General features: G+C 29.2%; 7 protein-coding genes, 1 long non-coding RNA gene and 1 pseudogene across 17 annotated transcripts; 6 read left to right on the top strand and 3 right to left on the bottom strand.

Moving 5' to 3' along the window:
- Positions 1–39: 39 nt before the first annotated feature.
- LOC142645144 (uncharacterized) lies at positions 40–2,364 on the bottom strand. The gene is made up of 4 exons (XR_012846322.1): positions 2,221–2,364; positions 1,954–2,119; positions 466–650; positions 40–394 (listed from the first exon to the last, which is right to left on the bottom strand). It is a non-coding gene; the product is annotated as an uncharacterized LOC142645144 (long non-coding RNA).
- On the top strand, positions 1,451–3,150 carry LOC113799607 (uncharacterized). The gene is made up of 3 exons (XM_027350270.2): positions 1,451–1,633; positions 1,708–2,683; positions 2,755–3,150. Exons 1-3 carry the CDS (start codon positions 1,472–1,474, stop codon positions 3,069–3,071), a joined length of 1,455 nt encoding a protein of 484 aa, XP_027206071.1. The 5' UTR covers positions 1,451–1,471; the 3' UTR covers positions 3,072–3,150.
- A 362-nt stretch (positions 3,151–3,512) lies between these two features.
- LOC113799382 (uncharacterized) lies at positions 3,513–5,407 on the top strand. 9 transcript variants are annotated; one of them, XM_075820659.1, is made up of 5 exons: positions 3,514–3,679; positions 3,760–4,075; positions 4,160–4,177; positions 4,293–4,335; positions 4,426–5,407. In XM_075820659.1, exons 1-5 carry the CDS (start codon positions 3,622–3,624, stop codon positions 5,365–5,367), a joined length of 1,377 nt encoding a protein of 458 aa, XP_075676774.1. In that variant the 5' UTR covers positions 3,514–3,621; the 3' UTR covers positions 5,368–5,407. The 9 variants fall into 9 exon arrangements, with proteins under 9 accessions (XP_075676771.1, XP_075676774.1, XP_075676772.1 ...); XM_075820660.1 differs by having other exon boundaries at positions 3,515–3,679; positions 4,462–5,407; XM_075820664.1 differs by having other exon boundaries at positions 3,516–3,679; positions 3,760–4,052; positions 4,146–4,177; positions 4,606–5,407.
- Positions 5,408–6,108: 701 nt separating this feature from the next.
- LOC113799383 (uncharacterized) lies at positions 6,109–12,678 on the bottom strand. The gene is made up of 17 exons (XM_075820652.1): positions 12,417–12,678; positions 12,185–12,357; positions 11,927–12,113; positions 10,773–11,858; positions 10,381–10,709; positions 10,230–10,321; positions 9,345–10,164; positions 8,859–9,277; positions 8,540–8,802; positions 8,168–8,476; positions 7,890–8,109; positions 7,562–7,817; positions 7,185–7,499; positions 6,977–7,127; positions 6,685–6,906; positions 6,389–6,623; positions 6,109–6,322 (listed from the first exon to the last, which is right to left on the bottom strand). The coding sequence occupies exons 1-17, from the start codon at positions 12,532–12,534 to the stop codon at positions 6,313–6,315; spliced, it is 5,205 nt and encodes a 1,734-aa protein (XP_075676767.1). The 5' UTR covers positions 12,535–12,678; the 3' UTR covers positions 6,109–6,312.
- A 1,390-nt stretch (positions 12,679–14,068) lies between these two features.
- Positions 14,069–15,817, top strand: LOC113799618 (uncharacterized). The gene is made up of 3 exons (XM_027350283.2): positions 14,069–14,571; positions 14,665–15,177; positions 15,251–15,817. Exons 2-3 carry the CDS (start codon positions 14,800–14,802, stop codon positions 15,689–15,691), a joined length of 819 nt encoding a protein of 272 aa, XP_027206084.2. The 5' UTR covers positions 14,069–14,571; positions 14,665–14,799; the 3' UTR covers positions 15,692–15,817.
- A 344-nt stretch (positions 15,818–16,161) lies between these two features.
- LOC113799590 (cystinosin homolog) lies at positions 16,162–18,002 on the top strand. Its single transcript, XM_027350252.2, has 5 exons — positions 16,162–16,505; positions 16,576–16,758; positions 16,823–17,183; positions 17,248–17,536; positions 17,593–18,002. The coding sequence occupies exons 1-5, from the start codon at positions 16,318–16,320 to the stop codon at positions 17,844–17,846; spliced, it is 1,275 nt and encodes a 424-aa protein (XP_027206053.1). The 5' UTR covers positions 16,162–16,317; the 3' UTR covers positions 17,847–18,002.
- Positions 18,003–18,501: 499 nt separating this feature from the next.
- Positions 18,502–19,624, top strand: LOC113799616 (uncharacterized). 2 transcript variants are annotated; one of them, XM_027350281.2, is made up of 4 exons: positions 18,502–18,623; positions 18,689–18,945; positions 19,029–19,166; positions 19,228–19,624. In XM_027350281.2, the coding sequence occupies exons 2-4, from the start codon at positions 18,706–18,708 to the stop codon at positions 19,531–19,533; spliced, it is 684 nt and encodes a 227-aa protein (XP_027206082.2). In that variant the 5' UTR covers positions 18,502–18,623; positions 18,689–18,705; the 3' UTR covers positions 19,534–19,624. The 2 variants fall into 2 exon arrangements, with proteins under 2 accessions (XP_027206082.2, XP_027206081.2); XM_027350280.2 differs by lacking the exon at positions 18,502–18,623 and having other exon boundaries at positions 18,639–18,945.
- Positions 19,549–21,390, bottom strand: LOC113799583 (carboxypeptidase Q-like). The gene is made up of 4 exons (XM_027350246.2): positions 20,638–21,390; positions 20,531–20,582; positions 20,390–20,476; positions 19,549–20,327 (listed from the first exon to the last, which is right to left on the bottom strand). The coding sequence occupies exons 1-4, from the start codon at positions 21,262–21,264 to the stop codon at positions 19,654–19,656; spliced, it is 1,440 nt and encodes a 479-aa protein (XP_027206047.2). The 5' UTR covers positions 21,265–21,390; the 3' UTR covers positions 19,549–19,653.
- A 2,858-nt stretch (positions 21,391–24,248) lies between these two features.
- LOC113799587 (very-long-chain 3-oxoacyl-CoA reductase pseudogene) lies at positions 24,249–26,591 on the top strand (annotated as a pseudogene).
- The last annotated feature ends 474 nt before the right edge of the window (positions 26,592–27,065 follow it).

Below are 27,065 nucleotides of genomic sequence, written 5' to 3'. Positions count from 1 at the left end.
AATGAGATTTTCAATCACAATTTTTTATTTAGCCTTTTTCAGAAAATTTACACAATGTTAATAAAACCATCACTTTCATCGGTCTTAACAGAACCGATATAATATTGTTTACAAAAGATTTTTTTCATTATCTTATTAAACTCAACGAATTCGACACAAACCATGATTGTTTTAATTTTACTAATTCATCATTTGAAATTCAAAATAATTTTCCTTCATTAACCACTGATTACCGATTCCATCTTATCAAGCAACATAAAACTTATGCATTTACAATAATTGATTCTTATGATGAATGGCTTTGTGTGGTTCCGGATAATCCTGGAAATGAAATGCCTGGACTTAATTATGCTATTAAATCTGATCGTTTATTAATAGGCTGGAAATTCAATACCTATAATAATGAGATAATTATATCATCAATTAAACCATGTTATTTTTATTCAATTCGTCGTTTTTCATTACCTAATGAACAATATTTGATTCAAATGGCCCCATTCGCATGTGATAGTGGATTCGTTGCTAATAGTACCGAACGTATTATTATAAAAGATTTTCAAAATTTCTGCTTTGACAATGATGAACATCAAGAAATTTCACTTAGAAAGGAACCATGTAATGATCCTGTCCAATTTGATATAATCTATGGGCTTAATGTGGGAGGAAAATTTTATCTATTTAGTAATACATATGTTTATTCATTTGATGAAACTGTATTATCTGATTCAAAACGATATACAGCAAAAATCAGTAATGTTTAAAAATCAAACATATTCATCTTTTTTCAAATGTGAAGTAATAACGACAATTCCACCGGTTACGATTGAACCTCATAATAACTGTAAGCGAAAATTTTGATTTTTTGATTTTACAATTGATTAATGTGACTTTTTTAAAATTCAAAGTAATCTATTGGATTATAGCAGTTATCATATTTCTTTTGATTATTTTTACATGCGTTTTATGTTGTATTATGTATCTTAAACGGAAAATTGATAATTCAAATCAAATTCTAACACGAAGCCGTTATATTCAATCTAAAATATCTGTAAAAACTATTGATGAACAATCAATTACTGCCGTTTCATCTTCAAGTAAGAAAAAAATCAAAAGCCAATTGGCCAGGGTTGAAAAAAGTGATTCTACTTTAAAACCTAAAGGCTCATTTATAAGGAATAGATCAAAATCGATTGCTGTGTGCACAAAATTGGCCAAATCTCAATCACAAATACTCAAAACAAAATCCGAAATTCCAAAAGAAATGGTCCCATAATTTTCATGTTACATGTTTTTTCATCATTTTTAAGTATTTAGATTGGTTGAGAAATAAAATCTACAACAATCAAATAAATAATATTAAAAACTAAATCAGATATTTCATTTCCGAATCAATTCGAAACAATTGTATTCAATTCGAATAAATCTAATTATAAATCTAATAAAATAGAGATTTTTTCGAACTAATAATAAAATGTATATAAAAATCTTTCACCAATTAAAGCGAAACGAGTTTGATTCCATCTTGTTGGCGTTCACCATGGCATTTAGATCTATTATGATCCAATACGCGGAAATACAGATGGTTTTGGTAATATTATCGATCAATTTTATGATCAAGACTGCGGACATAGATGTAAGATTTTTCTCGTAGAGCAAATCAACTTAAAAATAATGATTTCTTTATTTGATGGTAAAATTTCAAAACAGGAGGTTTGTGTGAAAACATTAGCAGGCTATAATGGCAGCGATGATCTAAATATTTTGGCCATTGGAATGATTCGTACGAATATGTTATTAGTGACCAGAGATTATAATGTCTATTTAATCAATCGTGAATCAATGGACATGGCGATAAATACGTTATATTTACGAAAAAAATCAGTACCAATGTCGGATCAATATCCAAAACTTTATAATAGTAAACAAATGAAAAATATTAAACAGTATACGTACAACACTGTAACATTAATCGATAGTTATAGTGATTGGCTTTGTTTAATCACATGGAAACTAGTATATCCATCTTTCGGACTTTGTTATGATCTGTCCCATTCTCGAATAATTGTCGGCTGGCGTTTAACCAATCGTTTTAATGAAATAACAATTTCTACTACCAGGCCTGGATATTTTTATACGATAAAAAATCAAAGTGAAAGCGATCCATCATTACAAATAGCAGCTTATAGTACATCAGATTCTACAATACAAGATAAAACCCACCTAATTATAACTGAATTTCGTTCACTTTGTTACGATAATGCTGATCCAAATCAGATTCGAATAATAGAACAATCTTTATTTAAAACTTGCAGTAAGCCAGTCAAATGGTCTGTGATGAAAGGTTTTGTTGCGAACGGCCGATTTTATTTATTTGCAAGGGATTCGATATATTCGTTTAATGAAGATGTTTATAATAGTAAAGAAGAATCATATCCATTTAAAAGTCATTCTTATCAATCATTTTTCAATTGTATCGGTTCATCAGAAATTAAAACGACAACAGTTACAGCTTTTCCAATTACAACAAAAACAAGCCCCAGTGCTGTTACCAAAACAACAAAATTCACTAATCCATCATCTCTCACAACAGGAACAAATTTGCATACGAAATCGACAACCGAAACAGATCACACAACAACATCATCCTCTTTAGAACCAACTGAACCTTCAACTGGAATAAAATGTGAGTTTTTATTTCATTTTAATTTCATTCAATTAATTTGATTAATATTTTTGTATTGTGTTGTTTAAAAGCTATCATTTATATAATATTATCTACTGTTATCACTGCGATTTTTCTATCAATATGTTATTGTTGTTGCTGTAAACAAGATTCAAGACTAATATTAATAAAATCTATTTATAGTAGTAAATATGGAAAAAGACGTTCAGGCATAAGCCGAATACAGAATAGTCAAGCGAATTCAAGTCACAAACGATCAAATGATGCTGGTAGATCAAGAATTTCATCACGAAAAACAACATTGAAACTAAAATCAAAACGAAGTGCTAGTAATCGATATACGTCAATATCAACCAGTGGAATTAGTAGGAAAGGAAGTTCAAAATAAATACGAATTCATTTGTAATGATAATGATCAAAAAAAAATTAAATATTCAAAAATTAATAAAATAACCAGACAAAAATTAGCAATACGGATATAATGTATTTTTATATGATGATAACGTGCATAGTTGATCTCATCCATATGTTTGTTGAGAATTCGCTCTAATTAATATGACCTTATTTTAAGAAATCAATCTAATTTTAAAAATCTAACTAAGGTAATTTTTGTTTCAAGTATGGATATCTGAGGATGAGGATCCTTTTAATCGCTTAAAATTATATCGATTTGCAATGTGTTTATTTAAGCCAATTACTGTTTTTTTTCACAATCTCATTAAACAATCAATAAATTTCTCATAAAAACCAAGACATCCTTGATTTTCAATTAATTAAAAATTTCAAGTATTTCAAAAGAATACAACCGATTGATCAATTGACTTTTTTCATTGCTATATATTCTAATTACAATTCCTTTCAATTTTAAAATTATTGTCGCGATTGTTTTGATACTGTACGAAATTTTGAAATAAACCGAAAATCCACAAACGAACAAAATGAAATTTACGGTATCATTATTGTTGATTCTAACATTGAACTTGGCTAGTATTTTGGGTAGGTAGTTTTTTTTTAAATTCTTCATTATTTGCGAGTAACATTGCTTATTCTTCATTGACAACCCATTCGGAAAATAGTTGAAGCAAATCCACGATTTAAACGAGATAATCGAGACGATGTCTTGAGACAAGCCGATGAACTAATAAAAAAAGGCGATCATGTAATGGAATTGTTGCCCGATTCTGAATTAAAAGATGAAATTGCAGCCAAACTGGCTCATATGAAACATTACAAAGAAGAGTTAGAAAATGCACATAACCCGATCAAAATTGCTCATTTAGAATTAGAATTGTTGACAATGTTCAAGAAATTTAAATCATTATTGAACCGAGCTGATGAAATCATCAAATCTATGACAACATCAACAACACCATCAACAACATCAACAACACCCGAACCAACAACGCCATCAACAACATCAACAACAACGCCATCAACAACATCAACAACAACACCATCAACAACATCAACAACACCATCAACAACATCAACAACATCAACAACATCAACAACACCATCAACAACATCAACAACACCATCAACTACATCAACAACACCCGAACCAACAACGCCATCAACAACATCAACAACAACGCCATCAACCAACAACCCCATCAACAACATCAACAACACCATCAACAACATCAACAACATCAACAACATCAACAACATCAACAACCCCATCAACAACATCAACAACACCATCAACAACACCATCAACACCATCAACAACATCAACAACACCCGAACCAACAACGCCAACAACACCATCAACAACACCCGAACCAACAACCCCATCAACAACATCAACAACACCCGAACCACCCACACCTGAACCATCAACAACATCAACAACATCCAAACCACCCACACCTGAACCCACAACGCCATCAACAACACCCGAACCAACAACACCATCAACACCCGAACCAACAACCCCATCAACCCAAGGACCAACATCATCAACCCAAGGGCCAACATCATCAACTCAAGGGCCAACATCATCAACCCAAGGATCAACATCTTCAACCCAAGGATCAACATCATCAACCCAAGGACCAACATCATCAACCCAAGGACCAACATCATCAACCCAAGGGCCAACATCATCAACCCAAGGGCCAACATCATCAACCCAAGGACCAACATCATCAACATCCGTACCAGTAACATCAACCCGAATGCCAATAACATCAACATCCGTGCCAATAACATCAACCCGAATGACAATAACATCAACATCCGTACCAGTAACATCAACCCGAATGACAATAACATCAACATCCGTACCAGTAACATCAACCCGAATGCCAATAACATCAACATCCGTACCAGTAACATCAACCCGAATGACAATAACATCAACATCCGTACCAGTAACATCAACCCGAATGACAATAACATCAACATCCGTACCAGTAACATCAACCCGAATGCCAATAACATCAACATCCGTACCAGTAACATCAACCCGAATGCCAATAACATCAACATCCGTACCAGTAACATCAACCCGAATGCCAATAACATCAACATCCGTACCTGTAACATCAACCCGAATGCCAATAACATCAACATCCGTACCTGTAACATCAACCCGAATGCCAATAACATCAACATCCGTACCAGTAACATCTCATTCCAGTTGGTTCAATAGAATTTTAACCAGTTTTGATTTTTTTTAAACAATTCAATTAAATTGTTCTAAAATTGGTCTAAAATTAACATGTTTGCTACCGACGCTTGAGAAAAAAATCTAAAACCATAACCCATGGAATTTTTTCAATATTTAAAAACGACGCATATATGCTTCGCTGTTAGTGAATAAATAATAAAAATAAGCAAGCAAAAAATTCTCTGAAATGTTGTATTTTTTATTTTTTATCGGATGATAACGTACATAGTGGTTTCATCCAGATTGAAAATTCGCTTTAATGAATATGACCTTAAAAAAATTATAAAATTTTCATAGATTAACATTGTCGCAAAGCACAAAAGGACCTTTGATTAAATAAAATGCTTGAAACTTATCTATTTCATTCATACATGATTCAAAAATGATAGTAATATTTAGTTAAAATCTATAAGCACTAGTCTCAAGTACCAATCAATTATTGTTAGCTTGGGTTTAAATCCCAATCCCGACATCAGTTTAAATATCGCTTTACACAAACCGATGATAAACCTATAACAAACATCAGGAGAATTAATTCCAGTAAAGATGTTATACGTTATGCATGATCGCCAGATCGTCAAAACCCTCAAAATAATCAATTTAATGAATTGTTTTAAGATAAAAAATCAAGCACACTGGTTTATGCGTTTTTCAAAATAATGATATGTAAAGAAAAAACTAACATTGCAGAATTTAACATTGTCATCAGTCAATTCATCAACAGATAGATAATTTCTTTTGATTTTATAGATAAAAAATTTAAATTATTTTTATTTAAATAGAAAACAATTTGGAAAAGAATAAAAATAGATTTATAATCAATCATCAAATTCAATGGATTTGGAGACACGTAAAATTTGAACATTAAATTTGTCAGGAACGGGATGATGATGTCCTCTCAATTCTAAGTTCGTTACCATTCGTGATGTTGATGGCTGTATCCAACTATAGTGTATTATGATCGTCTATATTATAGTTATATTTGTACAAATATTCAATCTGTTGATTATTTTTGTTATTGGATTACTTACCGTGAACGCATAAATAAAAATATAACACCTATGATTAACAATGCCGTTAGAATGGCCAATATGATAGTCGATACTTTATAACCATTATTATTATTATCATCATCAGATTTTTTAACATCAGATTTTTTAACATCACATTGTTCACCCATCCATTCATCGTTACAAATACATGTTTCTTGTTTTTGTGACATCGTATAAAAACAATCACCGTTATTACATTGTTTTTGACAATGATCTATTGATTAAAAATATTTGATTAGATTTACTTTTATGAATTTGATCAAATAATTGATTACCATCGCATGATGAATTCAATTTATTAAGTAAATAGCCATTGCTGCAAAGACAGAATGGCATTGGTGATTGTTGATCACCATTATTGTTGAAAATAATTGATGAATCAAATGCAAGTTTTGCTTGTAGTATCTGTTCAATATCATGTGGATTATGGCCATCCAACATTAAACATTTTGCTTTAGGATCTTGACAGTGATATTCTAGATCTTGACATGATTTCACTATGTTGAAGAGATAAAAGATAAAATACTGATTTATATTTATGATTAAGATTTTAAAATTAATATTTACATTTGCATGCATGATATTTATCCATCGATGGTGTTGGAAAATCTTCATCACGTTTATAGTAATCACTACATTTACAATCAAAATCAAATGGATCCTTTGAAGATTTACAATTTGAATTGGGAAACAAAGCGCACGGTTTTGATTGACAAATCTATGATTGAATTTGAAAAAAAATCATTTTAAATTCCGAATTTAAATTAAAACTTACATCATATGAATCTATAGATATTATAGAATTAATTTTTCGTTCAATTGTGATTTGATATCCCTCATTTTTTGTTTTTTTCCATAAATACACACATGAATCATTAGATGAATTCAAGAATAATTGATCCTTACTAATACAATAACTTTTCAACTTTCCTATGATTTCATCTAGCTTTATATCAATATTTGCTGGAATTAATAATGTGGCTGCACATTTTAAAGAATCGTCTTCATTTTCCGTACAGGTGATATCATAAAATTTCAATTTTTTTTCATCAAACAAATTTTCCAGAATTTCGTGGAAATAGTGTTCAGTCTAAATTAGATGATGAAAATCAGAAAAAGAACTTATAATGAAAAATGAAATCGAATACATACAAGATTTTTGCTAGTGAGTTTTTTGAAATCCATTGCGATTGTATAATAATAATTGCTACTATCAGGTACACATTGCCCCTCTGAATTCGTTTGTAAGCCAAAAATGCATTGACAATAATTTGATGTATCAATAATTTTTTTATGAAATCCTTGAACAAATGGTTCGTCTATATCCCAATTCCCATTGTGAATTTTCAAAGATCGAATTGCCTTTATGGAATTGCATTCATAGAATGGCCCACCAGATGCTGAACAACTAAATAATGGATGATAAAATGATTTTGATGCAACCAGATATAAATAAAATGAATATCATCTATAATAATACCTTCGAACCAGTTTCGAATCACAAGGAGAAATACATTTAAAATTATTTTTATCACTTTGGTTACTAGCATATTTAATCATATTAGGTGGACATGGATTCCATCGACATTTGCCATATTGATGATCAAATTGTTGGCCCTCCGGACATTGACATTCAAATTTACCATCATCATCCAAGCTAAAACTTTTGCAACCAAGTTTTTCATGAATTTCATCGTGATCTATATGATTTTCATGATTCAATGTGAAATTTCAGATTTTAATTATTAAATTTCTTACCGTTTCCTACGCATTTTTTACTTGTTTCACTGTAATTATAACCAAGTTTACAATTACATTTATCATTTTTATCAATGTATGGCATTTCAAACTTTTTCAATATTTTTGAATCATCTGGCAAACATTTGGAAAGTTTTTTCTCAAATTTGCTTTTGATTTGGCATTTATTATCTGAATCCATTTCGTATAGATCGTTAAAGCAAGTACAATTGTGTTGGCCAGTAGTCTTGGTGAAATTACATTTTTGGTCACATTCCATGTTTAGATCACAAAAACGATCCCTACATTGAGCCGACGAATCAAAAATTCCTAAGAAATAATAACAAATTTCAAATAACATTCATTATTCGAATAAGAATTCTAAAAATATACCTTTCTCATTGTAAAGATTCGATGGACAAATACAATGATATAGTTGATTCGAAATTCGTTGACAAATAGCTAAATCGTCTGCACATGGTTTTATCGGTTTTACGCCACTTTCTTGTCGATGACTCGCATTACAGACATCGTATTTGACACAAGAATTATTGATACGAACAAAATTTTCATCACACATACAGGTTGATCTGTTCTCATGGGTGTATGCCAAATGTTCATTCTCTGGACAATCTTTTTCAAATGGAGCCAAACACCTAGAATCGAAAAATTGATTAGATAATTCATATCAAATTGTAATTGGAATACTCACCATCTCATAGAACGAACCCATCGTTGGCCAGGTTGGCAACTGCATTCATAGTCCGCTTCTGAATTCTTACAAAGTCCTAGGTTATTGTGAATACAGTATTCGCTGCCATGGTCACGCATACAATAATCAATCTGTTCACATTCATTGCCCGAAGTATAATTCACGCATCTGCAGCGATGAAATGGTTGAGGAGCAAAAAATCGTTTACATTCCCCCAATCCTTTTCTTTGATTGCAAAATATATTATTGATATTTTTGTCAATGCATGGATCATTTAAAGCAATTCCATTTAAAGTAAATTGAAGATCAGTTTTCTGTTTCGATTTGTCCATTTTGAAAACAAATTGTATCTGAAATTTATCAACATGTTGATTCATTCTTTTATAAATGATGGATTTTACTTCGTTTTCTTTAAATTCCTATAATTAAATGATTAGATTAAAAAAACATCAGACGTTTATCAATAATTTTTATACTAAATTTTACCGCAATTGAAATTCGTTTCGGATCTTCAGAAAACGGTCGGAATTCAATAAAAACATCACCACCATTCTGGGTCAAATTACCGGCGATACTACGGAAAGCTAAATCAATGTCGAATGTATCGGCACTGGTGAGTTGATTTAGATAAATGAATTGACTTGTCAATTTAATTTCATAATTGCTTGCTCCGTTAACATCAGTTGGTGATAACAAAAGTTCAAGTGAATTATCATCAATTTGTATGATATTTTCGTGTGGAATGAAGTAATCATTTTTCAGATCATCAAGATTAAACGAATTAAGGGGGGAATTTGCATTTCTATTTTGATTATGAGCATTGAAATCAGCAATATATTTTAAGCCTTCATCCTGTTCCGATTGTTCAAACCATACAAATATTGTTTTTACTTCTTCAGGATTTGCTGATAAGTGACTAGCGCAAATAAATGATGGCAAATTTTGCGACGAACTAAACATGTTTTGATGTTCGGGTTCGATTTTCGAATTAAACCATAATGGTGAATATAATGAAGTGGATTGATCATGGCTAATAAAAATTCGAGTTCCATTTCCAAAATAATTGAATGAAATGCAAAAATCATCTTTTTGGTCGCCATTTTTTTTAATTTGGATTTTGTTTTTGTTCATGGTGGTTGGAAAATAAAATTTTTTGATTCCATTACTTGATTCGAATGTTCCATCTTTAGTTCGATATAAATCCATTCTGAATAATTTTCTATCCAAAATGTTGGAACAGCCAACTGTTGAATTACAATTAACATGTACATCATGATAAATGGTTTGTAACCAACATCGATTAGTGCTAATTTTTGTATGGAAAAAACAAAAAATTTCAAAATGATGAAAAATATCCAATATTCAAATTACCTTTGATCGAATTCAAAATTCACTGGACAATCATATAAATTGTCCAATTTTTTATCGAACCAAGAATACGTTGGGCTATTAGGTGAAACGGGCTATATTTTTTTAAAAAAAGCGATTCGTTAAATTTCAATTCATGTTTAAATTCACTTACCTCTTTATCAAGTCCTTTTTTGTCTACAGATAAAACACACAGTTTTTTATCATGAGTAGGATTTTCGAATTTATAGAAAATTTTGAATGGACCAATAATTTTTTCTTTTTTTAAATCACTAACATAGTTGCAAGATTTTTCAGTTTTTTTAAAAGTGATTGGTGATTGTTTCAAAATTTTTCCATTATAAAAAATAATTTGAATTGTGGCATTAACGAATGATTTATCACAATCCGTTGAATTTGATTCGATTTTTATAGATAGGTCTTTTTCATTGTTTTCATATGGTGCTTCTACCCATTCGCTGAAACCCACAATATTTTTAATCTCTGTGATTTGAGCGAATTAAGAAATGAATTATTTGATCAAACAAAAAAAACAAACAAACAAACCTTGGTTGGAAGTTTTTTTTATTGTTGATGATGGATCTTCCAATGTTAAGTTCAAGTCTTTGAAATTCTTCGATGGTTCGAACTTAAATTCTAGCCAATAATCTTTGAATAAATCGGACATTCGAGGTTTCAAAAGATCTGAGAATCCATTTAAGTAATATAAATCTGAATTGAATTGAATTGTATCAACGATATCGATGTTTCCCCTATGAATCATAATATTTTTCAAAAAATATGAGTCATTTTCAGATGAAGGCAATAGTAATGCAGAATATGCGCGAAGATCAATGTATGGAACGATAAGTGTTTCATTCACTTCATGAATTTCTATCATCATATCTCCATTGATATCTGCATTATTAGATTTCATCTCTTTTTTGATGTTTTTCAGAGTTTGTTCTTCTGTCGTCTCTGTCTCTTTTTCATAAACAGGTGTTTTTGTAGCATATCTTCGGATAATTGGTGATTGACTTAATGCATTTCGACTGAATGATTCTAGTTCATAAAAAAGTTCATCTTTGGTAACGTATGGAAAACAATTTGCCATTACATCACAGGCAAAAAATTCAGTTGCATCATCGGGTTTTTTTTTCAACTTTATGTTATAATCAAACAATGGATGATTGAATATCCAATTATCATCGATTTTGTTTTCTGGTACTTTCGGTTTAATATTTTGATTTCCATCTGTTGAAAAATCCACTGTAAAGTTATTTTTACCAGGTTCAACATTGATAGTGATCATAGTTGGCCCATTAGGCTTTAATGCCAAATAATCTCCCAAACAAAATTTTGGGACTATAAGAGGAAGTTCAACTGCATCCGTTTCCTGGTCAAATGTTATGCTGATTTTTACCTTTTGTTTTGAAAGATTTTTTTGTTCATCAGGTTTAACTTTTATTAGTATGCATGTTTTGCCAAAATCATCCTTCGACATTATATGTTGTAATGTTGATTTATTAACTGATCCCTCATATTCGAAACTGTTTTCGTCAAATTTTTTGAATCCATCTTCCAAATTTTGGAAATTATTATTTGGATTTTGATGATCCTTTTTTGGCAAATCAATTTTTTGTTTATAAATAACTATATGATTCAAATATAAAATAAATACTTTATGATAATCTTGAAAATCAATATTTAATTTTAATTACCATCAATATCTTTAAAAAATATTTTTGCCTTTGTATCCTTTGCAAGTAATATGAGATTTTTCCATTGATCGGCTGATAATCTTTCCCATTTTGTTGAAAAGAATTCAGTTCTATTTTCTAATTCAATACGTTTTTCATTTGAATTTCCTTTATATTGCCAACGAAAATCATTGTCAGGTTTCCAATACTAAAAAAATGATACAATTAATTTTGTCAGAATCAATTCACTTTATCACTCTATTAATAATAAATGCTTACATTAAATGAAATGGAACAATTTGATTGTTTTTCATCAAATGGCATTAAATTTGTATTCAGCTTTAATTCATCATTGTCAGATAACTTGTTGTAAATATAGAATTCACCAACACTATGATCTACAAGTGGCCAATCATTCTTTGTTGCATCGGCAACAATCCAACCTGATGAATCTAATTAAATAATTAAACAATCAATAAAATGAATTCTAACTGATTTTAAATTCACTTACCAATATTCGGTTCTTCATCCGTCCAACATGGAATAATTAGCTGAAATGATATAATAGTGACAAACCAGATCAATTTATTGATCGTCTGGATTTGTTCACTATATCCTTTTTTTCGCATGATAATTTGTTTCCAAAAAATCCAATCAGATTAATTCGGATAAATGAAATATAATAAAATCAAATTCAATTAAATTCTAATAGATTGATTTATTAGTATAGATTTATTGATTTGTGATTTTGATCAAATGAGACAAAAAAATTAAATGAAAATGATTAACCAATTTAATGTTTTTTACATCGTCTTATTAAAACCATTCATTTCAAATTTGAAATGTATGGAATTTCAAGTGGATAAAAAATGTATTGAAAGAGTATTGATAATCCGGTATCAAAAAAAAACAGTCCCCTTTTTTCTAGCTAGTTACTATATATTTTTCAAGTATTTAATGTCACGTCAGAACTTAGAAAATAGGAGAAAAATCAAGATCAATCAATCAATTAATCAATAGATCGATCCAAAAGAAATACAGTCATCAACCGATTTACGAATATTTATACATACATTCAAACAAAAAATTTCTCTAGAAATTAACATTTGTATTTCCCGAACTGATTAACATTTTGAAAAATTTATCAGTACTCGTCAATCTTTCGGTCTTTCTATAATGATTTTCCTCGAAAAATAAATCAACAATCCTTTTCAATTAATTGTATTTTGGAATAGTCGGATTATGTTTCATAAATTTCAATTCTGTTCGCATTTCGATTTTTTTTTAATTTATAACCCTAAAAACTCAACATTGAATACTCGAACATTGATAAATTTGAATTAAAACTTTCAAAAGTCATTGTTAAAACAGTGAATTTTTATTTACGAACAAATTCAAGTTTCTCTAGAACAGTATTCCGAGTAAATCGAGTGCTGACTGTATATTGTTTTAGTGAAATATCTTTTATTTCAAATGTCTAGCGATGTCTCCGACCACTTGACAACATCGTTTTGAATCCAAATAGTGAGTAATATGTTCCATTTTTTGATTGATCATCATAATCTAGACATTCAGGTCTCTTAGCAACTTATTTTCCATTATGAATAAACAAAAAAGAAAGAAAGAAAGAAAAAATAAATAAGGTAAAGTATCAAGTGGCTTTCAATTTCAATGTGCAATTCAAAATCCATTTCCTCACATCTTCACTGTCACCTCTTTAACAACCATCTGTCCATTTATATCTTTAAAAAAAAATTTTATCAGAAAAAAATAAAATCAATTTTTTTCCATTTTTAATAATTTATTGTTTGATTGTGGTTTAATTTCCGCCAATTATGAATCCGGCTCAAAATATATTTCTTTTTCTTAGAATATAGACATATTGATATTAATTAAATTGATCCAATTTCTTTGATAAATTTATAGACTATGAGAATGGTTAATGAAAATTATTCTTTCAATATTCATATGAAACATCCATAATTGTATGGCTATGCAATTTAAAATCTATTTGCCATGGATTAAGATTCACAATCATAATATGTTCAATATACGATAAAAAAAATCAAATCAAAAATAAAAACATTGAAGATATATCTTCATTTATACTTGATTATACCACTACGACAATAATGAAATCATTTCGAATATGCATCAAATGATGATAAATTTAGCGAAGAAACAACACTAACATACTAACAAACATACACATGTACGATATTAATCCAAGAACGTCATAATGATCAACATCCAGCCAACTCCATGATTATGTTTTGTAAGATTAATATGTTTATTGAAAACAAAAAAACCAAAAACAATTTGCTGGATTTCAGTTTGATGTCTAGTTAGAATTCTTTATAGAGAAAATACAAACGTTTAATTAGAATCAATATCATAAGTGAATATATGAAGCCATCGATGGTTTTCACCAAGACGACCATGCTCCATAATTCATGATGAATGCACCATTTCATATAATCAGATATCGAAATAATGTACATATATTCAAAGTTATAAATACATTAAAACAAGTTTAATATTAAACAAGTTAATTGAATTAATCTACCGTTTATTTGTCAATTCATTTACCATCATCATTCAAGGATGAAGATAAATTTAATACATATTGAATTACGTCAGTTCGTGAATTCTTGAATCAACAAAAGGCAAGTTATTTGGATAATTATTCTGTTTGATGATGATTGTTGCTCAATGTTTATTATCAATTATTTTGAAATTTGTCTAATTGTTTCAATCAGGACTTGTTCATTAAAATCAAACAACCGATTTTCCTTAAAATAACTTATCCATCAAAAAGATTATGATTTCGTTTGTTGTTATCTGGTTTGCTAAATTTTCTATTCGAAAAAAGGGTTACGATAACAAAAACTAAGATGTTGATTCAACGACGAATACGAAAAATATCTAGATATGTTTGTTGTGGCCTCCATGACAACATCATTGAAAGTTTGAAATCAATTTTTAGGCCAAATTTAACAACGACAAATCGAACAATTTCTCGACATTTTTTTCTAATTTATGTGATATTTGCTTTGTTAAACTATTATTCCGGCAATTTGCTCATGATAAATGCAGCCAAATTAACATTACAACAACAACATTCAACAATTGCTGAACATCGATTAATTATGCAAGATCGTGCCATACTACACATCAATCTAATGAATACTGTTGGGCTTTGTCGTGATCCACGACCCTTAATTGTTTATCCTCCCTCATCAACAAATAAAATTTTTTATCCACGTGGAACAGTGAGTACAGATAAGAAATGAATTCGAAATGAAACTCATTCATAACTAATTTGATGGTAATAAAAATATTCAGATAATTCACCGTTGTTCAGATCAAACAGGCTGTTGTCCAAATCCCGGCGAATTGTGTAGACCAGAAACTGTAGAAAATGTGGAGAAAGTATTTTTTGTCAACTATTTTATGCTCGGACAACAAGTATCGGCTGGTCAACGTATTGCACCGCGTTTAAAAGCAATGAAAACAAATTTCACAACAATGACTGAAACGGTAACATTTGTCAATCATACATCATGTAAATGTATACGGCTGGCACCGAATACGATTGAACATGATGATATACAATCGGTGATTAGTCGTCCATTGGTCACCACTAATAGTCCATTGCAAACAAATTCAATTCTTTACCATTTGATTGGTTCGCTATCTATATTGGCCATTATAATAATATTGTTTTTCATCTATAAATTTATATGCATTCATAGTTCAAGACTTCGAAATGGTCAACTTGTTTGATTTCGGCAAGAGTTTTTCAATGTTTTTTTAAAAATCAATTGATTTTATATTTTTTAAAAATAATATTGTAATAATAATCGATTTTTAATTTCAATCATTAACAATAATGTTTTAATATTAATCTGATACGCTGAAATTATAGCCCCAATTATTGGTGTACTGAAATTCAAATTAGTGAAATGCACGAGTTGAACTAAGCAATCAACTTTTAATTAAAAGAGTAATTATTTTCACTCTTTGATTATATCACCATGGTAATCTGTTAACGACCGGTATGATTATTTCAGAACAAATCATGTTTTATGACCATGAGACCTTCGGTACTTAATAAAAACGACAACAACAACAAAAAATATCTTAAATTCAATTGCGTTGAATAACCATTTTCATAAGAAAATCATAAAAAAAATTTATTACAACAGCTGTTATCTATGAGGGTTATCTGACGATTATCGATAATTTTAGCTATGGATAATCTGTCCTCATTTCCCAACTGATTGAATGATAAGATATTTAAAAAACAAACTTTTAAATGGATACTTATTAGGGTTTCATTATACACTAATTGATGAATCAAAATCCAAAATCTTTTTAAAATTCAACATTGTGAACAACCTACAGTGGACATGTTAACAAATTATTTCGTCAAATTTATTTGGTTATCTTTACTGACCATTGTCATATTAGCCGATCCATCCATTAATGATGATGAAAATCCAAGTGAAGAACAATCTACTAATAACAGTCTTGAATCAGATCCAATCGATGTACAAATGTTGGCAGATGAAACGGCTTTTTTCTATGTTTATCTAATGTAAGAATTTTTTAAAACAAATTCCCAGTTCTAATCATTTAATTTTTTTCCAATAAATTTGTTGTCACAGAAATCCACCAGAAAAACCAGTCAATGTTTCGTTTATATGCGAACATTCACCATGTTCAACGTTTGATCATCAGATTAATCCCATTCAATTAACTAGCGACAACTATAGAATACAAATTAATATAACAGCAGTACGACCTGGTCATGATGTAATCATTTTCAAATTCAATGATACAACTATAAGGTATTTTCATTTATTTTAAATGTTCAAACGTAATACAATGAATTTTTATTCAAATGATTTTCAGTGATAAATTTGCTTTTACTCGTGTTCGAGTTGGTCGTGGTCAATTTTGGGCCATTCTTAGTCTGTTTTGGGGTTGGGGATATTTTTTTATCTGGTCATTATCATTTTGGCCACAGAATGTTACTAATTATAGACGAAAAAGTGTCATCGGCCTTAGTTTTGATTATACAATATTACATTTTACCGGTTTCATTTATTATTCTATATTCAATTGTGGCTTATATTTCTCTTCGGTCATACAAGAACAATATGAGGCGAAAATTCCACGAAGCGAAATTCCAGTTGAATTGAATGATGTTGTTTATGGATTACATGCTGCTTTCACAACATCCATTACATTTATACAATGTTTTATCTATGAGGTTTGAATTGAACAGGATTTTCCATAAATTTGAAAATATTAAAATATTTTTTTTATCCATATAGAAAGGAAATCAACGTTTTGCTCTTATATCAAAACTATATCAAGCGACCGTATGGACAATCGGTATTATATTAATCATATTGGTCTGGTTTAATGTGATCAATTGGCTGACATGGATATATTATTTTTCCTATGTTAAATTGATGGTCACGTCATTAAAATATATGCCACAAGTTTATTTTAATTTTCGTCGAAAATCGACTGCAGGTTGGACCATTTGGATGATTTGGTTGGATATAACCGGTGGTTCATTTTCAATGTTACAAATGTTAACAATAGCATATAATTACGGTATGACTAAATCGATTGAAATGAATACATTTTTATAAACTATATAATTTTATCAGATGATTGGCGAACATTATTAGGTAATCTACCTAAATTTGGTCTTGGTCTAGCATCGGTTCTATATGATCTAATATTTCTATTTCAACACTATATTCTTTATCGCAATTCAACAACAGAATTATCATCACCTTCTTCGTCATCAATTGAAAAATGTCCAAGTATCAAAGCTTCAACAATTTCATTACAAAATAGTCCTTGTAATTTTGATTCGACAACGATTCTTGTCCAGGCAAAACCATCTTCCAACAAATAAATAGATTCCTGTATATAAAATTGTTTCCATATACAATGACATTGAAACATTTTCAGAAATTAAATAGTTTTATTTCAATTTCAATAGTATTTTATGTAAATAAAAATTATGAATTTTTGATTCAACAAATAAAATTTTCCATTCATTTCTATCAAAGTTTTCTATTGTATTTGTCTAAGTGTATGTGTATCAATGTCATTTAAAATGTATGCGATGATCAATTAATAAGATAATTATCTGAAGTGTTTTTGATTGATGGATACAATAATAATTATAATTGATTTTTAATTCATTGGCAGAAAAAAACCAAATGATTGTATCACAATATCGACTCTGAAATAACATCCATGTATTAAAATATCAATGATGATATTCAATCTTAAATGAATTAAATTTTGTTGATTATGATGATAGCACTAGATTTTTTTTTCATTTGCTTCTATTATACTCAAATTGATATCAAAATATATCAACAATGGATAGTCTAGATTAGCGTAATATTACCTTGGATGTCAATTGTTGTCCTCATTGTTTGTTGCTAATCGTAATACATAGGACATATTTTTGTTATTTTATTACATTCTATATATCAGAAAATTAATTAATGAAAAGTACACAAATACAATCATCATCATCATCATTATCATTAATCGATTACTGTGATGATTTGAAATAATCCAAGAGGATTAAAAACAATTATCATTACCACTTTATTGTTTTTTTTTCATCAAAATAATTGTTGCAATAACAATTTTCAATATAAAAATTTCATTTCTGGTATATATAAAAATATCGGTCTATGTGATTCACTTTTAATGTTTCTTCGAATTTTTTTTCTAAAGAAGACAAACTTTTGAAAATGAAATTTTACAACGTTTTAACCATAACTATCGGTGTCATTTTATTGTCCGTTTTTGATAATGTTCAAGCCGATACAGTAGCTCAAGAACAATGTCGTCAATTACATCACGTGGATGTTGATCCATCTGGTACACAATTTCTCAACAATAATTGCCTTCTTGATTGTAATATTCATGGTAAAATTTATAGTCACAATATGAATGAAGGTCGAACTTGCATGGTTGGCCGAACCAATTATGTAGGTATCTAGCTTGATATTGTCTAACCCATAGTTAATATCAGTGATTATCGATCTAATAAAAATTTGAATGAACAAATCAGGTTTGCAGAAATGGTCAATGTGTTGGCAATAATCAACATGTTGGTCATGTTGATATCGAATTGATTTCGGCATCGTTATATGAAAAAGCTAATGCCTATGCCAGTGTTTGTATCAAGAATAATTCAATGCCTATATCGGTAAGTTTGACATTCTATTCAACTAATTCACAATTAATTAATGCCACTTTTTTTCGTTTAGCTTCCGATACAAGATCGACGAGATTGTATAACATGTTCAACTCAGGTGCGTTCCAATACCAACAATCCGATTTGGAATGAAGTATGCACCGGTTCCGGTAATTATTTATTAGTCAGTGATTCACGTGTCGCTATCGAAGTCTGGAACCATTTGGGTACTAGCAACAATATTTTCTTGGGCGGTGTCTCATTAACAATCGATCAATTGGTTAATCATGGTGATAATCATCGTGCAATTAATCTGGCTATGGCTGGCAATAAACCAGGACAATTAACTACTCGTATTACCTGGACACAACGTAATTGATTCAGGATGTCAAAATTAAAACAGGCATTCTCAAAAATTTATTTTTCTTTCAACTAAAAAAAAGTTACAAATAAATCTTTTATAAACAAAACGATAGATGACACTAATAGTTGTTTAAAATTATCGAGATAATCGATCATCAAGCATAGCTAGTGCATAAGAAACGGATGTCCAAAGTGCCTGACATTTGTCCAAATCATCTGGTTGTTCGACTGTCATTGTATCACCTTGAGTATGATGAAAATAGAAATATTTATCATTGGCCGTATCTAGACTACTAATTGGTACACCGTTTTCATAGAATGCTTGAACATCTGAACCTTCGGTTGATATGGTCAATGTTGTTGCATTAATCGGATGCATCAATTGCAGAATTTCCCATAGTGTACATTGTGATGTGCTATTTTTACCAGAATATGTGATGCCTCGCGGTGTGAATGTTCCAATATCCGATTCCATAGCAATCACATAATCCTTCAATTCATTTCGATGTTTTTTTATATAATCATAAACACCGATCAAACCAAATTCCTCACCCGTCCATAAAACCGACCGTAGAGTTCGTTTAGGTCGTAGTCCAAGCTTTTTAATTACCGATAATGCTCTCCATGAAATGAATGCACCAGCTCCATCATCTGAAGCACCTTGACCAACATCCCATGAATCAATATGACCACTGACCAATACAATTTCATTCGGATATTTTTCACCACGCACATCGCTAACAGTATTACGGGAAATACCTTTATCCTTTTCATTATGATTTTCCGAATAGATTTGAACAATTACTTCTTCTAAACTCAAAGAAAGATAATTTACTCATCAATCCATAAAATTGAAAAGTAGATTTTCTTACCATTTCGATCTGAAAATCGTTGAAACAGATCTGCATCTTCGGTAGTTATGCTAATGGCCGGAATTTTCGTTACATTTACATCGTAAGCTACGCATGTACAAAAAATTAATTATTTTTCTTTTTCTTGTTTTTCACACTTACATTGCATTCCAGTATGTGGAGAATCAATCGAAAAAGGTGTCAATGATCTAATCTTTAAACATAATTTTACGTTATTTGAAAAAAATAGAATTAAAATGAGAATTTACCATAGCTGCGACGGCACCAAATTTAGCTGCACGACTTGCACCGCTATGTCGATATATAGCTTGTTTACCGTATGATTCATATTTAAAATTATAGACAACTATTTTACCCGGTATTAATCCAGCTTTTTGTTCAAGTTCAGTAAAATTTCTGACAACCACAATGGGTGCTTCGATTGTTTGACCATTTGTACCTTCACTGTAGCCAAGACCAAGAATATTCAATTTTTTATCTCTTGGTTTAATCATACGAGCCCATTCATTACCGCGAGTCCATTTTGGAACCTGTACTGGTTCTCCATGAACATTATCATGACCTTCTTGTTTTAATAAATCAATCATATAATCAATAGAATCTTCAAGATTTTTTGTTCCGGTTAATCTTGAGCCAAAACGATCAACGAATTCGGCTAATTGTCGATATGTACGACCGGATTCATTTGCACTCATTACATGATCGATGATACGTTGTACATTGCTGGCTAATTGTTGAATTTGTGGCCGAATTCGTGTTTGAAACAGTTGATCATTTGCACAACCTTCACCATTAAATATGGATGTTGCATCTGGATTGGAATCTGTTGCTGCTACAGCAACAACCCAAATGATGCAAAAAAATAAAGATCGCATTGTGTTTATTTGTTTGTATAAATGTATCTGTGTATGAATGAATCAAATTCAGAACACAGATCAATCAAATTATGACAATATACGATTGATCGTCTAATTCATAAATGGGTTTCGATTCTGATTGATGCAATAGTTTTTAAATCATATGACAACGATAGAAACAGCTGCTATAAGCAACAAACAATCATCATATTTTTCCAAGATTATATTTATCAATATCATCAATTTGAAATAAATTATTAAAATCTTAAGTTCAAAGGTTCGATACGAATTGGTCACAAAGCTATAAAATGATTTTTTTTTGATTGTTATTATCAAATGAATGAAAATGAGGAAGAAAATTTTTTGTTTTTTTAGTACAAATTCATATTTTTTGGTTAAAAATTGACTTTTTCGATTACTCAAGCAATATTTATGATAAAGAAAGTATCCTTAGATGATGAGTGAGCGAATTCATTCTAATTTATCAAAAAGAAAATTTGAATTTCACATTTCATATTAAATACATCGAATACTGTCAACTAAGCATTTCCGAAAGCTGATTTTTTTTCAAATGACCAATTGGTAATCAATTGATTCGAATCATGATGAAAATTTTATCATCACAACTATTAAATTAATTTGTTTTTTTTTGTCTACTTCATTAAGATGAGTTTTTCCAGCCTATTTCGATATAACTTTATCATTAGAAAATGATTTCCGTTTAATACATTGATTTAAAATTGATTGTTTTTCTGTGGAAAAAAAATAAAATAAAAGAAATGGACATTTTTTTCATCCAAATCATTAACGACCTTTAATTTTTAAACTTTTTTGTATTTTGAAATTATTTTTTTCTTTCTAATTTTGAAAATTCCGCCAATCATTGTTGAAATTAAATTGGAAAAAAAACTACCGGATTCATATTTTAAACAAAATCATTAGACCTTCATTATTTGACAATGATCAACTAATAGATGATTGACGTAATTGATTTTCGTGTCATTTTAATGATCATCATCATTATTTGATGAAAATTTTCTCTATAATGATAATGATGTTTGATCAACAATAACGAAAAAAAACCAAAAATAAATTTTGAAAATGAAAATTATTTTCATTAAAAATAATAGCAATGAATGAATTTATCCGAGAATCTCTCTTGATGAGAAGCATAACAACAGAAACAGAAATGAAAATCCAAATAAAAGCAACTACCGGATCGAATTATTTGTTGTCAACAAATCTAGTCGTCCCTAACCTATTTAGCATTGATGATTATAGAACATTGTCTTTCTTTCATTCACAAAGTTGATGAGAGAAAGTGAAAATGAAAAAGAGATATACACAAAAAAAAGTGCACCTTGAAAAATTCGAAAATTATCGGATGAATCAGACAAAATGGAGAAAAAAAAATGGTTGCGATTGACCATCAAAAACTATCATGGTTGTTGTCGATGATGATCAAAACAGGATTGCAATCCTGTTTTGATTTGATGGCCAAAACATATAAAGAAAGAAGAAAAAAAAGAGAAAGGTGGATAATGTCAGTGTCTCGCGTGTCTCAAGTTCCATACATACACATCCCAGGGCAAACAATGGGAACGATGATCCAATGATTGATTCATTCATTTTGGATTGCTCAATTTTATTTTTATTTCTTTCTCTTTCCATTTGTATTCTCAAACTATATTCATTTACCGATCCATGATAACTATTATATGAACGCCATCATTAGAACATTGCGGATGGTGATGTAGAAAAAAAAACAGAAAAAACTGATCGGAAATTAATGAAAACTTGTTTTTTTTCGGGCACGTGTGTTGTGGAAATCGTTGATAATATAAAAAATTGAACAAATAAATTGAAAATAAAAGAGCAAAGTAAAAAAAATGATGCATTCAATAAACGGATAGAACAACGAAATCAATGAGAAAGAGAAAATAAAATGTGAGAAAATAAAATGTGAGAAAATGAAAGACTTTTTCGTATATTCGTAATTTATTCGGTTTCAAGGTGAAACAAAAAAAAAATTCAATTTCAAATCTTTTGACTCTATTTATCGTTGTCTGTGTGTTTACAGGCAATAATTGTAAAGTATTTGTAATCATTTCATATAATTTCATATGGATTCCATCATTTTTTTTTCTCTTTTTCCATTTTTTTTCACTTCGTTTCTCTTCATAATGATTATTTGACCAATTTCCATTCATATTTAGTGATTTGATTCTCAAGTCATTTTTATTTTATATTCCCTTCTTTAAAAATCATTTTTCTAGTGATGTTTTTTTTTAAAAAAAATGTTGTTGTTGTTTCATAATCGTTTTAAACTTCATCATTTTTTGTTGTTGTTGTTGTTTATAACTTATTCATTTTCTCTGTAACGAAGAAAAACGATGAGCGATTTATTTACAGTATTTTTATATTGTTGAATGATTCTAAATTATACAACGCAACTAACAGTATTTTTTTTTATTGAAAGAAAAATTTCGTCATAATCATTCATTATCAATGAATTAAGAATCAATTCTATATAGAATTAATATTTACATTATTAATGATTTGAATGAATTTTTATACTTATTTACTATTTTTTGTATGATTTAATCTAATTATGGTGGTCATTTTTTTCTTTGTCGTTAAATTTTTTTTTTGTTTTGTTTTCATAATAAAAATGAAATAAAAGGGAAAAAAACATTTTGTAATAAATTGATAATTAAGCTTATCAATTGTCGTTTCTTTGTTATAGGGAAATTTTTTTTTTGTTTTGGTGCAATTCATCAAAAAGTTTCATGATAAGTGCGAATGATTCGATATTTTCGTTAACAAAAAAAAAAAAAAAATTTCCGTAAATTCGTATACATTGTAATCGTCATTATCATAAAATTGATCAACTACAAATCAACCTAAAAAGTAATTTCAACTAGTCAACAGTTATGAACATATCATGATTAATCTGATTTCTAATTTCTAATTGTGGTAATTTTTTGTTTTGTTTTGTTACGTATGATTGCTTAATTTTAATGAAATCTGACCATTTTGTTTTTGACGTTTAAACATTATGTGTTTCCCTCCAATGTGTATATATCAACCAAAATTATATCAATAAATATCAGACAACTTTTATTATAAAAATCATTACAGCATCATTTTTTTCAATGATCAGATACGATCAAAATTTAATTGAAATTTTAATTTCATTTTTCAAAATTATCATCGTTTACTTGTAAATCATCCGATTATATTATTGATTAATTATCTTATTTTGTTCAATCTCATCAAATTAATTAGAATTTGTTTTTTCCCCATGAATTCTTTATTATGTTTGAATTGTTCAAATCTTGACCATTGTCAAATTTTCATTAAAAAGTTTGTTATCAACAATATATTGTCAAACAGGAACACAACATCCGAAACATCAAACAAAATATTCTCTTTTGTTTATTCTTTATCGATATTCTATTATCTTTATTGAAATTTTTTTTAAATTTATCGTTTTTCAATAACGTCACCAAATTTAGTGTCCTTGTGTGTGGTGTGAGTGTGTGTATCTTGTCTTTGTCTGTGTATTCTTCTATTGTAAGTTTTTTTTTCGCTCGTTTATTTCATCATGTTTGTTTGTATATAAACAGATTTTAACAACGAAACAATACTAAAATCTGACAACTGACGACAGCCATATTTTTTCATTCATTTCAAAATCATTTTTTTTTGATGACAATTTTGAAGCCTCTGGCTTTCAAGAAAAAAAATTATATATTTTGATTACTGGAAAATCATTATTAATAACAGTAACACTAATTTTATTTATTCAAATTATTCAGATTTTTCGCCGTGAGAAAATTTCATCATGACAACAAATACTGAAGAATCATTATTGTCTAACATAGATCATGATAGTGATCTTGAACATTATGGCCATCATCATACAACGATGACCATGATGACAACAACAACTAAATCGCCATTATTATCGTTGATATTAAACTCTACGATTTCAAATTCAAAAAAATTAATAGACAACATCAACACAACAACAATATCATCGATGATGGTCAATGATGCTGTGATGGCCAATGATGATGATCATTATCATCATATGGTTAATAGTGATAATAATAATGATGATACAAATGTAAATATTCTTATCGAATCCTGGAATCGTAGTGGATTTCAATTGCCCAATATCTATACGCTGCCAACACCTATAATTGTATTATCAATCATAGCCATAGTGTTCATCATATGGATGATCATCAAATTTATTCAAGCATTGTGGACATTTTTTATCTGTTATATGTTAGGTTTCGGTGCTAAATGGCGGCCAGGTTCTGATAGTTGGGCCATTATAACCGGTTCAACCGATGGTATTGGTCTTGCTTATGCCAAAGCAATGGCTAGAAAAGGTTATTGTGTATTTCTTTTGAGCCGTAATCAACAAAAATTGGATAAATGCAAAGCCGATATACTCAATGAATTTCCTAAATGTCCACAAGTGAAAACAATGGCTGTCGATTTTACATTGGATACAATTTATAAAAATATAGGTGATGAAATTAATGCCCTAAATGGTCATGTACATGTTCTTGTTAACAATGTCGGTATGGCTTATAAATATCCGGAATATTTTACCAAAATACCGAATTCCGATCAATTCATTTCAAACATTTTGAATTGTAATATTTTATCAGTTACACGTATGACACATATTATATTACCGATGATGGAAGCACGACGATCCGGTATAATTATAAATGTTGCATCATATTCAGCTCTATTTCCAACACCATTTCTTTCAATATATTCAGCATCGAAAATTTATATGGATTACTTTTCTCGTGCATTACATTCGGAATATTGTGATCGTGGTATTGTAGTACAATCGGTATTACCATATTATGTATCAACAAATATGATACGTAATCCAAGAATTTCATTTATGATACCATCGCCTGATCAATTTGTTAATTCTGCATTAAAAACGGTTGGCGTTGAAACACGTACATATGGATATTTTGCACATAATGTTTTAGCATTTTTTCAATCATTTATTGTTAAATTTATTATTGGTAATAATCTTAATACAAAAATCGCTTATCATCGTATGAAACGATTACGTAAAGGATGTTATAAACGTAAAGGACTTAATCATTATGTTTGATGAAATTTTCGTAAAAGTATTTCAATCAACGATCATCATTATCATCATCATCATCATCATAATTTTCTGCTTAAAAATTATTCATTTATATTCAGAATGATGATCAGGATATACATTGATTATTTCATAAAAAAAAGTATTGCCATTGTTTAATTAATGTATTTTTCCCGATTAAATTGTTTTTTTTCAAATTCATAATTAAAAATATTTATGTTAAAACTAATTATGCATTATTATCTAGATTGAAAAAAATCAATTTGTCATTTCTTTATTGCTCGCATTACGTTTCTAATCTCAATTGTTTTGATAGTTTTATTATTGATTTTGTTCATTTGTTTCAAGCAAAATTTTTTTTTCTTAACACGAACACAATACATCTGTATCTGTATTTTTCTCGATTGAAATCAATAATTTTATTGTCACCTTATTTAGTATGTAAATGTTATATGTTTTTTTTGCTATTTCCAGGGATTTCCAGAATCTATTCAATTTCCAATTCATTATTTGATAATATGCACTTTTTTTAAATGTATTTATTTTCCTATGATTATACGTAAATTTAATTACGTAAAATATAAGGAAGTCAAACAAAACAATATCATTTGTTCATTTTAAAATTGTCTGCCAAAAAAACAAAAAACAAAATTCGTAAAACGTCATT

This window comes from Dermatophagoides pteronyssinus, unplaced genomic scaffold (assembly GCF_027571235.1).
Source record: "Dermatophagoides pteronyssinus isolate colony J.1.1.1.1 unplaced genomic scaffold, Derpt_VIB-CSIC_2022.12 sq0007, whole genome shotgun sequence".
Classification (NCBI taxonomy): Eukaryota; Metazoa; Arthropoda; class Arachnida; order Sarcoptiformes; family Pyroglyphidae; genus Dermatophagoides; species Dermatophagoides pteronyssinus.
Note: the sequence above shows the minus strand (reverse complement) of the source record. Positions and strands in the feature narration are given on the sequence as shown.

Coding starts and splice junctions, on each gene's coding strand:
- LOC113799607 (XM_027350270.2), top strand. CDS start 1,472: ATGTATATAAAAATCTTTCACCAATTAAAGCGAAACGAGTTTGATTCC. Junction 1,634..1,707: donor TCAAGACTGCGGACATAGAT/GTAAGATTTTTC, acceptor ATTTCAAAACAG/GAGGTTTGTGTGAAAACATT. Junction 2,684..2,754: donor ACCTTCAACTGGAATAAAAT/GTGAGTTTTTAT, acceptor GTTGTTTAAAAG/CTATCATTTATATAATATTA.
- LOC113799590 (XM_027350252.2), top strand. CDS start 16,318: ATGTTAACAAATTATTTCGTCAAATTTATTTGGTTATCTTTACTGACC. Junction 16,759..16,822: donor TTCAATGATACAACTATAAG/GTATTTTCATTT, acceptor AATGATTTTCAG/TGATAAATTTGCTTTTACTC. Junction 17,537..17,592: donor AACAATAGCATATAATTACG/GTATGACTAAAT, acceptor TAATTTTATCAG/ATGATTGGCGAACATTATTA.
- LOC113799583 (XM_027350246.2), bottom strand. CDS start 21,264: ATGCGATCTTTATTTTTTTGCATCATTTGGGTTGTTGCTGTAGCAGCA. Junction 20,583..20,637: donor TTGGTGCCGTCGCAGCTATG/GTAAATTCTCAT, acceptor TTATGTTTAAAG/ATTAGATCATTGACACCTTT. Junction 20,328..20,389: donor ACGATTTTCAGATCGAAATG/GTAAGAAAATCT, acceptor CTTTGAGTTTAG/AAGAAGTAATTGTTCAAATC.
- LOC113799383 (XM_075820652.1), bottom strand. CDS start 12,534: ATGCGAAAAAAAGGATATAGTGAACAAATCCAGACGATCAATAAATTG. Junction 12,114..12,184: donor ATTGTTCCATTTCATTTAAT/GTAAGCATTTAT, acceptor TCATTTTTTTAG/TATTGGAAACCTGACAATGA. Junction 6,624..6,684: donor ATTGAATTCATCATGCGATG/GTAATCAATTAT, acceptor TTTAATCAATAG/ATCATTGTCAAAAACAATGT.
- LOC113799618 (XM_027350283.2), top strand. CDS start 14,800: ATGTTGATTCAACGACGAATACGAAAAATATCTAGATATGTTTGTTGT. Junction 15,178..15,250: donor TTTTTTATCCACGTGGAACA/GTGAGTACAGAT, acceptor AAAAATATTCAG/ATAATTCACCGTTGTTCAGA.
- LOC113799616 (XM_027350281.2), top strand. CDS start 18,706: ATGAAATTTTACAACGTTTTAACCATAACTATCGGTGTCATTTTATTG. Junction 18,946..19,028: donor TGGTTGGCCGAACCAATTAT/GTAGGTATCTAG, acceptor TGAACAAATCAG/GTTTGCAGAAATGGTCAATG. Junction 19,167..19,227: donor ATAATTCAATGCCTATATCG/GTAAGTTTGACA, acceptor TTTTTCGTTTAG/CTTCCGATACAAGATCGACG.
- LOC113799382 (XM_075820656.1), top strand. CDS start 3,622: ATGAAATTTACGGTATCATTATTGTTGATTCTAACATTGAACTTGGCT. Junction 3,680..3,759: donor GAACTTGGCTAGTATTTTGG/GTAGGTAGTTTT, acceptor TTCGGAAAATAG/TTGAAGCAAATCCACGATTT.